This window comes from Dendroctonus ponderosae, unplaced genomic scaffold, assembly GCF_020466585.1.
Source record: "Dendroctonus ponderosae isolate FM_Combo_2020 unplaced genomic scaffold, Dpon_F_20191213v2 Dpon_F_20191213_2, whole genome shotgun sequence".
Lineage (NCBI taxonomy): Eukaryota > Metazoa > Arthropoda > Insecta > Coleoptera > Curculionidae > Dendroctonus > Dendroctonus ponderosae.
The window spans coordinates 5,257,066-5,268,969 of NW_026018165.1; the positions used below are offsets into that span (position 1 = coordinate 5,257,066).

Genomic DNA, 11,904 nt, shown 5'->3' on the forward strand with positions numbered 1-11,904 from the left:
GGAAACTTTTGAGCATAAACTCGAGAAGCCAATAAACTATTTTTATGACATTCTTCAAGGGTGAAAATCATGTCAATACGCTCTTCCCTTGGATAATTCTTCATTTTCACTTAGCAACACAATAATAATATTAAAATAACGACTAGCACGTCCCCAATTACAAAAAACAATACCACTCTAGCTATCAAAAAGAGACTTTGCAGTCTAAACTGAGAAATAAAATAAATTATTTGACATGTGTAAATGGCATAAGCAACTTATATACATTGGAACCTTAAATTAAACAACACCAAATGGTGCACAGAACGACTATTTGACGTATTTTATAAAAAGGCAAAAACGTAGCTATTAACATCCTAATACCATTCGATAGGTAATTAAAAATTGCATTTCTTGGTAAATAAAAAAATATGGGGTTGTATTTAAATTAATCAAGTTAGAGTCACTTAAAGTTCTTATTTGATTAGTTTAAATTTGTGGACACCCTGTATAACATGGTAAGTTTATTATCATTGGAATATAAAATATTATATCTTGTTACACTTCACTATAAATTACCCTTACATAACTTAAATACATCTAAAGTATTTGACACGTGAAAATTAGATTATAATTTGATTAAATTCGTATTATTTAAAAAACATTTTATGCATCTCTCAAAACTCCCTACAAGCTAAGAGACTGAAACATAAAAAACGGAGAAAACATCTTGCACCGAGCCGAATACAAAGGACCAAAATGTCTGTTTAATCGATCTGACTCAACCAATGAAGCACTTTATATATAAACTGGAGAACATCATATATCCACACGAAACGCATTTGCAAATACAAATAACTGGTGTCAGACAAGAATTAGACGCAAGATCAATTAATATAAATACATTAAAATGTTAACCAAAAACAACGTACAATTAGAATAGAACAAATAAATAAAAGTAGCTCTAATTCCAGCAGCTGCAAATCATTAGTGCAAAGAAAAAGTTGTTGCAAAGTAGAAATACGCCCAAAAGCAATGCCAAAAACTTTTAAAAAATTTAACCAACATTAACGCACTTGATAATTCGCAAAGAGAAATAAAATTCACTAAGAAACTGGCAGTAACTAACAATCAAATGCGCGGTGGCTCTAATTATTATTTCCCACATAAAATCAGGAAGCGTAACAAGTCGGAACTAAAGAGTTCATCAATTTTGGAAAAATTAGAAAAATAAAAAATAACGGAGTAACGATGTAACAATAAATAAGATTGTTCTAAGAAACACTTTGAAACCCGAGCTAGAGTTGTATTAAACAAAGCCAAAATTAATATTTACTAAAAATGAACATGCTAATGCAAAAAATCAGTAACGATTATATTGAAGTTGTGAATGAAAAAAAATACATACTGATACAGGCTATGTTATTTCAAAAGCATTTTAAAAATATTAAAATAATGATATTTTCTGTATTTTTTAACGTAATCGAATTAACAAGTACAAGAATTGATTTTCGAGTATTTTGTAAAAGTCCCATATTATGTCCCAAGTTCTGGGAACCGTCTTGGCTCCGTTTTATTTCTGTCTTATCATTTTCATTCCACCATACATTTTAAACGAAGTCATGATTTTTTACTTGCCATGCACCTCAAGATGTATTGCAAATATATTGTTTCAGAAAAAATTACATGGTACCTCAATTCGACGAGTCGCCCAGAGATCAAATACGTACTCCAAAAGTAATTCAGTAAGTTTAAATTAATTTCGAAATTTCGCTTTGAGTTTCAAGGCGTTTGCAAACTTGAAAATAGCCAAATCAAATCACAATATTTCAAATGAAAATTACAAGGAAAAACAGGAACAAATTCAAAACCTCAGTTAAGAGTCATGAAAGTCGTGATTATTAATTTTCTTCTCCAATTTATCAATAATTCAAATACTATCTGCCGTTAATAAAAAATATTGGAAATAAAGTACATTTTATTCCGAATATCATAAAAATAAAGTGGTTTTCTTGTTCAACCTTACTTTTCATCCACTGAGGGGTAGCTAATACTTTATGTCGTTGGAGTGAGCGAAAGCATTTCCAATTGTGTCATTTTATTGGATTATTGGTTCATTTTCTTGTAACGTTCTTCGAATGAATATGTGGCATTGGAACTGCTTTCCAATATTCCTTGGCCATGGACTTACATGACATAAATAAAATTTCCCAAAATAATAAAATTATTAAGTTATTGGTTATTATAGTTCGTTAGTTATTAGATTCGATAACCAAGTTTTGAATTCCAAACCCGATCGCAATTTCACGTATTGCTGAATCGTATTTTCATTTCTTGTTGAAACAATATGGAACCATCGCAATCTAGTTTAGATCCGATTTTGCCCAGAGCTTGTTATTTCAAACAAAAGAGCTGTTGCAGGTTTCCAGTATTTTAAATTGGAAAATATATTTTACAGAACATTAAACTGCGAAGAATGAAATACTTCACAAATGGCACACAATAGAATGGGAATTAAAATTTCCCGTTCAACAGCAAATAGGTTTTAATAAATTAGATTTAATTCGAATATTCCATCGCTCAATAAATATTTGCGATCTGCCGTCGACTTATTCATCCAGCTTGTTTTATACTGTCGTATATTGTCAGCAGGAGATGAGATCTCCATGCAACAGAAAATGAGAACAATGAAATTGAATGAAAGTCTTTAACATTTTGCCGTATTCAATGTCTGCCAAATCTTTTCCGTGAAATCAACTCAGACTTTTTACAGATATAAATTCCAACACAAAATGAAATGCAAAGATGTAAACTATCAGAATATGCTTTCAGCTTCGAGAGCCAGACACTTTGAGCAAAATTTAGAGTATATAAAATCTAGCATCATGTCTAAGTTTCCTAGTAGAAGAACTTTATACGGTGTAGTGTCAAATTACTCGTAAAATGCAAGAATGGGTGGTGTTTAGTGTAAACGGCTAAAGAATCAAAAATATTTTCATCAGACCGTTTCATTTAACTAAACTTCTCATGAATACATGAATAAATTGTCCATCATCATGTACTTATATTATATATATAATATATTAAACGGAAAGTCCGAAAGCCCTGTAAGCCATCACATGAGTTTGTTCAAGTTGATTAGTATTATTTAGATTGGTAGTACGAAATTATGGAAACTGCGATCCTTAGTTCTACATAATGCCGAATTAATTTTGCCGCTAAACTGAGTAGTTTGTTGTTCGAGTTTGCCTGATATTCTATAAAGCTTTGTCTATATTTGCATATCAAAAATCAGTTGAATAATAAATTATTTGATGCAATATTAAATTGATTTTAATGTAAACCCGGGGTACAATGGTAGGATCGGGGATTAATGCAATCATTCATTTTAAATGTTTATTTTTAATTAACTAATTTAAATAACATTTAAGCACTGCCGTAAGTAAACAAGAAATTGTTCCTAGTGTACGTGAGGAACTTTAGGAACAGTTACTTACGAAAAAAAATATTTGCTGCAAGAAGCGGTATGCTAATTAATTTTTAAATGTTACACATTTTCTGGTTGTCAAAACATACATTTGGCTATGTTTGCCAAAATAAATATGCTTTTCTCGCAAAACGCGTAAACAGAAGTTAGCAGATATTTTTTAGAAATAAATGCCAACATGTTTACTTCTTAATCAGGTTTTACAATAAGAAATTTTCATCTGATGAAAAAATGCTGCAATTTATATGTGCATTCACTTTTGTATTTCGCAGCTTCAAATAACTTAAATGATTAAAACATAGTGGTCCTTATTGAACTGCTCCATAGGAGGAAATTCTCGAAAATCATTAATGAAGGAATGGGAACAGGCTAAATATATATAAAACAATTACAAAGTTGCAATTTCGGATGAAACTTGCATATAAGAAATTGGTAATTAATTTATTGATTATAAAGGTGTTAAATTACTCACCTTCAAAATTGCTTTATTGTTGCCAATCGCAACAAGAACAACTATGAAATTTGAAAGTTTTCTCTGGACAATTTTGAAGTAAACTTACTTTAAGGCAAATAAGTAAATAAAAACTTGTTCAGATGCTGAAAATTTCCTATATTGAGCTTAGTTAAATAGAAAAGTATGAAAAGGTTTGTAAAAAAAATTCGTCATCACATGAGTCTCGAATGAGTGCGATGCGTGCGAAAATTTTCGGGCAAAGATAGAAACGATTAAAAACCGATGCTCTACAACTGGATCACATTCCTTAAATGTTTCAATGTTTTGCGCCATTTTCCAGCTCCAATTTTAAGTAAGAATAAGTTTATTTGTGTTGTCATAAAATTTCTTCTACAGCCATTTTATAGTGTCTTATATTCACAGTGCCGCAGCGATGGAATTAACTAACTTGATTGCTGTATTTTAGTCAATCAAGAAATTAGGGATTAAAAATTTTGAGAATAATAAAAAAATACAATAAGTTTTGCAGTGCTTTAGATGATTTATTTAAAATGCTCGTTGTTATTGTGGTACTTTGGACATCCCGGGCATCGTTTTACATATATGGGAAAACCACTACATTCTACTGTGGATGCAGCTATTCCTGTTGCGAATATATTCTGCGGTTAAACCAGCTTGCTAATTTGACAAGCTCGTTGGCTTAGTGGCTTTCACTAACATCATATTTTAATATATACTATATTCCCCGTACTTGCCTTGTCACTTTATATTTTATTGAACGCCTTGTTTTATAGACTTTGATTCAATAGCAGTAAGATAAAACTGCTTAAAGCTACACTTCTGCTTATTTTCTGGACATAAACTGCAGAAAGACTCCGGAATCAATCAATGCAATGGAAGCAGGCACATAAAGCTTTTATTTCTCTTCTCTTTATTAAAGCGGTGATTGAAGTGAAATAATTTAATGCAAAAAACTCTTAGAGTTTTTATTTAAGCGGAGCCTTTATCTCGAGATCAGATATGAATTTTTGCACAAAGCAATAACAGTCGTTAGTTTGCTATCTAAGTATTTACATTTCTACTCGCCTAGAATTTTCAATTATATTTCTACCCTCTTTTAAACTTATTTGTTCCAATCCAGCGGCAGCAAATTATCTGAGGATATTTATTAAAATCTTGGTTAAAATGTTAATTAATTTTCTTTCAATCTTTTACAAGGAATCCGTCGAATTATTAATTTAAATTGCGCCTCAATTATTATAAATTGAGCAGAAGCTCTAAGAGCTTCTTTAGGCATGGAAACCTAATTTTGTCATTTTAGTTGGTAACGGTTGGCTATTTAGGTAATATACTGTCAATTGTTGCTAACTGAAGTTTTTCCGTTTATTCTCTGAATAAGGCAGTTTTCCTCAACTTTTGTTTATACTTTAATTTGCTTCAGTTTCCACTGGTAATAATGAAGATTTTTTAAAGTGTTTTTCAGTCTAGTCTAATCAACTTGAATAAATCCTGTACACCCGATCGAGCATGTTGTTAAGTGTTTAGATGTTCTTAAAACATATATTTTTTTATGAAACATTTTTTGAAAACGTGGCTTACTTCAAATGACTATTCAAATGAAAGTTCTATTATTTGGTATATTATGATGTTTATATTATTGCTAATCAAGTTAATATCGTGCGTAAAAAGCAGTTACTTAAATATTTATATAGGCGGAACGAGTGCACTAAACTGCGACCCACTAATTTATGAAGAAAATATAATAGCTCAATCTGTTCTGCTGATCTAAATTACACAGTTTTGGAGAGATTTCTAGGACGACAAAATTAACCCGGTGTGTTGTAAAAAGTTAGTGAAGGCTTAGCATATATAAAAATAAATTGATTTACTGGATTGTCAGATATTTTCTTGATGTTAAAGCAGTAAATAGTAAAGCTCTAAAAGTCTTTTTAGGCAAATCTGGTTTCTTTTTGGCTTTAATTTGTGTCTTTTTGCATGAAGTTCAAAACATATCTTAAGGCAAATAAAATCGTCCACTTTATTAAAAGTCACATAGAATGATCACCAGTTACAACTTTAATTTGTAGCCCGAATATCATCGCATCCGTAAATTATATTATCGTACAGAGAACTTGTAATCCAGCATTGCAAACATCTAGAAGTTTAAAAGTTTGTCAAGAACTTTGAACATTTTTCAAGAACTTTCAGTCGTTTTTCTAGAAAGCTCTTAATTTGCGTCACGTAGCGACAGTGCTGCTAGTTTAGAAGAACAGATATCACTTTTTTGTTACCTTAAGTAGATTTGTAAGGCAATATTGCCAGCATTTTTTGTCTTAGATTCTATTTTGCGTTACGTTTTAACGTTAAGTTTTATTTTGCACGTACACATTTAAAGTATAACATTTTATAAATTATCAAATTGACGCAAGTAACATAGAAGATGTTTAAGAAATGTATTTGCAGCAAATGCAAAGCAGTCAGTTATATTAGATGGATATAATGAATAAAATATACAAACTGTTCTTCACATGAAAGTTTCGAGAAAATATCAGGGCACCAACATGAATTTAGATTTTTCAAAATTCTGATTTGCGTGTTAATCGGGTATATTCTACACTATTAATAGTATTATATTTAGTACAACGTATAAATATAGTATCTGAATCCCTCCATAGCATGCCAAATGTAAAAGATTGATATAACCGAAAGGAAACTAATAATTTCTTTAAAACAAATAATTTTTTTTGAAGCAGTAAAAATCTGCGATCTTTATTGCAAGTTAGCTAGTGGAAAGTTAGTTCGAACAACAAACTTAAATGTATTTATTATTAAATATGTATCTATGTAATTTATGCATACAGCATGTCAGCATTAAGAATTTACCACCCTTCTTAAATCTTTACTTTTCAATCGATTTTACGGTCGTCCGTAAACTTTCATGATGTTTAATTTCAAAAAGTACGATTAGTGCAAATTTTAGAGACAAATGGCAACCCATTCTCATTTATAATAGCTTACAATCCATGTCGACCATGTTCTCTATGTGTGTATAAAAAAATACAGTGTGCAATATTCTCATCAAAAGACTTAAATTAATTACTTTGTTAAACACGGTTCCAAGTATAAAATATCTGTATCAGACGATTATAATTGCGAAAAATACAAAATGTAATTACTATTATTGCAAGTCTATTAATTGCTAATATTTACTTATCATTAAAATGAGTAAAGTAAGTGTGGCGAAACGAAAAACAAATTGAATATGAGTATTGAATGAACGAATGAATATCCTAAAACCAATGTTTCGTGTATAATAATTTATGATTATTATATTGATTTTTCTGCTTGCTCATCTTTGCAGAATAAAGAAAATTGGTAGAAATTGATATTACCCCATTTTATGAGAAATTCGATAGACACATTTTTACAAAAAATTTCCTAATAATACTTTTTGAAGTTTGACAACAACAAAAATTAAGTAGTTAGCCCTGACTGGAGATTAATATTGAAAGCACTTACTAGTAAAATGCGCATTTTCAATAGCTAGATCATGAAAAAGAATAATTAAAATTGTTCAAAAAGTAAAGATTTTACAAAGGTTCTTAACCCGGACACACTGTATATGCTCTATTTTTTATTATATCTGATGCAAATATTAAACACTTAGATGGCATAGCAACTGTATGCGCTAAGTATTTTATTTCTCTGTGATTTTTAATAAAATATAGTATCTCCAAGACATTGTTTCCACCCACTTACATCGAATAAATCTCATTCATCACAATCCACATATACTTAGCTCACTCGCCCTTTTAAAAGTATTAAAAACTCTAGAATGCTGTGCCGTTCATTGGCCATTTTAACGAGAATTAACCTATCACCTAAACCTATTAGATAGACCAAAAACGAAACTCTCTTATACATGTAGATAAACTCAAAATGACTTATTTTAAGTGTTTATATTTTATTGAAAGTCAAATAACTTATCTACTAAAATGGTAAAGATTACTTAATAATATTTAAAAAAACTGTTGTTAAATTGTTTTTCTTTAATTTTCACTAAGTAATATGCAACCCGTGTATGTAGTAGCCCCAATAACCCAATATTTAAGTTGTAGTCGCAAACCGTAAGCCGCAAAAGCAAAGGAAAAATTTGAAGATTTTTTTAAACGCGTTTATTACCGATATTTGTAAAAACGGCCTCGTTATAAATTTGAGACCTGATTAGCATGCGTTCTGCAAAATACACGTTTCAGGCATATAAAGCTGTTTACCAGAACTGAGGCAATACTGAATTCTGAATATGGTTTTTAGGACAAACAGCTTTTTTTGCCTAAATCTCCATTTTGGTTTCCAGATATGAATAACACAATGAACATGGTGGATGCGGAAAATCGCGTAGTGTTGAACGTGGGAGGAATTCGACATGAAACCTACAAAGCTACGCTGAAGAAAATTCCTGCCACTCGACTTTCTCGACTCACCGAAGCGTTGGCAAATTACGATCCCGTTCTTAACGAATATTTTTTTGACAGGCATCCTGGAGTCTTCGCTCAAGTTCTGAATTATTACAGGTGATATTTCGAATTAATTTTTAATTAATAAATATTTACATTTACTTAGTAAATAGGAAAAAGCTGCTCAAGAAATGGAATTAGGGAAATAATTATATGCGTGAATCAAAATTGGATCTACTATTTTTAGATTAAATTTTACTGATGAATCAAAAATTGAATAATTATATGTTCCTAGGACTGGAAAACTTCACTACCCTTCAGATGTTTGTGGTCCTCTCTTTGAAGAGGAATTAGAATTTTGGGGCCTTGATGCAAACCAAGTAGAACCCTGTTGTTGGATGACATACACCCAAGTAAGCTATTTTAAATATTATTTCAAATTTATTGGTATCAGGTCAGCAAATATTTATATATAATCATAACCTCATGTTACAAACTAAAAAATATATCTTTGTTAAACTTATGGTAGAAAGCTTAAAACTCGAACGTAATTTTTAATAATTAATTCAATTACGTTTTAAAATTTAGAATTTTTTTTGCTAATTCAGTTTCAGCACGCATTAATCAATACAGGATTAACATTTAAAGTAGCTTTTCCAAAAGCGGAACACTTACAATAATCCTGTATGCTTTCAACGGGTAATCGGATTTATCTAAATTGTGTTTTTTTACCACCAGGAATAAATTATTTTTATTAGTTCAGTTGAATGCCAAATTGTTGCAAAACCAATATTGAGAAAATATCGTTATAAAAGCTTTACTTTTCGGTTATTCTTTAATTTTAATTAAATCTTAATATCCCAACATATCACTAGGACCGTTCCGATAAGGATCACCCAAAAAGTGCAGAAACATCGCTTGCGTCATTCAGATTTTCTCAATATGAAATTAACAAATTTTACTTTTGTGAAAATATTAGTGCGAAACAATGTTTCTCATATCTTTTGGGTAGCAGGTTACGAATGAAAAGCATCCCTAGTTAGGATATTTTCTTTCTATTGAAAATCTGATATGTCTATTAAGTAAATTTGAATATTTACAGATAACCGGGAAGTACATGCATACAGGGTGGTTTTTTTAGTGCGAGAGAGGCGATTATTCCGTTGGTGTTGAACTTTCGAAAAATAGTTTCATATAAAAGTTGTTGACACACATTTTAAAAATATCTTATATAATACAGAGTGTCTCAAGAGAGTGATCAAAGTGTATTTTTTAAGTAGAACTACCAATTTTTCACTAGCTCATGGGATGCGGCTTGAAACGCTGCATATGCACCGTCAATTGTTTTTTCTTACTTGAGACGTTGGCAGATTATCGCCATTTTAGTATAATTTTGCATAAAAACATGGTATCTAAAAATTCATTGTAGAGGGAAAAAAATCAGTTAAAGATACAAAAAATACGTTTTCAATCACCACAGATCCGTTAAGAATTATATTGAACCAAAATATCAATACATTGTACAGGGTGTTAACAATGTGGGCTTCAATCTAAAACTTTTTAACGCAATATAACTTTTGTTTTTCAAATGGAAGTACCTGTATAATAATACGTCATTAGATAGACAATTCACAAAGTTACAAATTTGCATTTACACTTTAAGCTGTGAAATCAACTGTTTTCAAATTATAAATTATTTTGTTTAAAAATTTCAAAAAGTTGTTACATTTTGTAAGGTAGCTATGGAATTCATAATAAAGTTACAAGTTATAGTTATAAATAATTAAATTCTTAAAAAAGTGTCAACATTTGATGATCCTTGAGATACCCAATGAAGAAAAGTGCAATGTTTTATAAAATGCATGGAATTTCACAGCAAAAAATGAAATAAAACTGCATACGTCATAAAAATAAAAATATGAAATTACTAGCTGACTCGGCAAACGTTGTATTGCCATATAAATTATTCCTATGGTTTTTTTTTCATCTCGAGTGGGCGGTTTGCCCACTTGAGATTTTTTTTAAGTTTTATTTTAAATTTATTGAATTACTAATATAGCTATTAAAAGATAGGGGTTTATGGCAGCACCCATATCACTTAGGGAATAAAAAATATGTGTGAACGAGGTGACCCATGAACAGGCGCACCTCTCTCTATCCACCTCCCTGTCTAATGTATTGATATTTTGGTTCAATAGAATTCTTAACGGATCTGTGGTGATTGGAAACACGTATTTTTTTGTATCTTTAACTGCTTTTTATTGCTTCTACAATTAATTTTCAGATACCATGTTTTTAAGCTAAATTTTACTAAAATGGCGATAATCTGCCAACCTCGCAAGTGCGAAAAAACAATTTATGGTGCATATGCAGCGTTTACAGCATACAACATGAGCTAATGAAAAATGGGTAGTTCTATTTAAAAAAATACACTTTGACCTTCCCTCGCTTTTCTGAGACACTCTGTATCATATAAGATATTTTTAAAATATGCGCACTTTGTGCGTCAACAACTTTTATATGAAACTATTTTTCGAAAGTTTAACACCGTCGGAAATAATGGACTCCATCGCACTAAAAAAACACCCTGTATATTAGTAGTAAATTTCTGTGGCTTGATTATAAAAACCTGAAATCCAACTGCTACATTTGTGTGCTACATTCAAGTGGATTCAAGGTCTTTAAACTTTCTTTTCCCCCTTCAATTCTTCAACTTAAATAAAAAAAACCATATGGGCTCTCTAGAAAGTTGTCTTTAATCGGAAAATGCAAACTAATATAGTCTGAAAGCGCTATTCTATGATATCTGATTTTCATGTTTTTACACTTATTACAAAATTGTATTCAATTGGCAATGTCGTTTGCAAAGCAAGCAAATAACCGTTTTGAAATGCAGTTTATTTCCCTGCTGGATACTTCGTCATTTGGCCATATTTCTGCCCCTAGTGTACCACACGATTTTTCTATAACGTAAGATATTCACTCAAAATATAGTTCATGCATTTTCAAAGCACAAGACAATTGTATTTTCGATGGGGATTGCCGTTAGTAAATCTCTACGATAGCAAACAATAGTAATTTAATAATTTTTTGCAGATTAAAAATTCGAAAATTGCAGCGTTCCAAAAAAGCGAAAAATAGTAGTCGGATATCATATTGTACCGAGGATGGCCGAGTATCAAACTCTTTCTTCAGCTTCCAACTTTTATTCACCTCGGTATCACTTTAAATACGTAACAGGAACAAACTGACTTCAAAATTACCGTCAACTTCATAAACAATAACAATAACAAACGGAAAACTCGCTCTTCCGACTCGCGGGGTTTAACCTCTTCTGAACTCAGTCGCTACTGTCACTTCACTTCCCCCGGTCTGGTTCTCGTATTCGCTTATATAGATTCCTTCTGGTAACCCAGATGGATCTCGAAATCTCCAGAACAGGTGCGAAACTTCCCGCTTGTCAGTGTCATATTTGACAGTAAATGGGGCCCAAATGGAGCTCCCATTTACTGAAATACCATGAATTT

General features: G+C 30.9%; 1 protein-coding gene across 4 annotated transcripts in view; it reads left to right on the forward strand.

The window, feature by feature from the left end:
- LOC109538374 (potassium voltage-gated channel protein Shaw) overlaps window positions 1-11,904 on the forward strand; it is a 96,529-nt gene that overhangs the window by 58,544 nt on the left and 26,081 nt on the right. For 3 of the 4 annotated variants that reach the window (XM_019905591.2, XM_048663632.1, XM_048663630.1), the window contains exons 2-3: window positions 8,278-8,494; window positions 8,673-8,790. In XM_019905591.2, the coding sequence (XP_019761150.1) occupies window positions 8,278-8,494; window positions 8,673-8,790 (335 nt within the window). Of the gene's footprint in view, window positions 1-1,655; window positions 1,725-8,277; window positions 8,495-8,672; window positions 8,791-11,904 lie in introns of all 4 variants that reach the window. The other variant, XM_048663629.1, reaches the window with a different exon arrangement.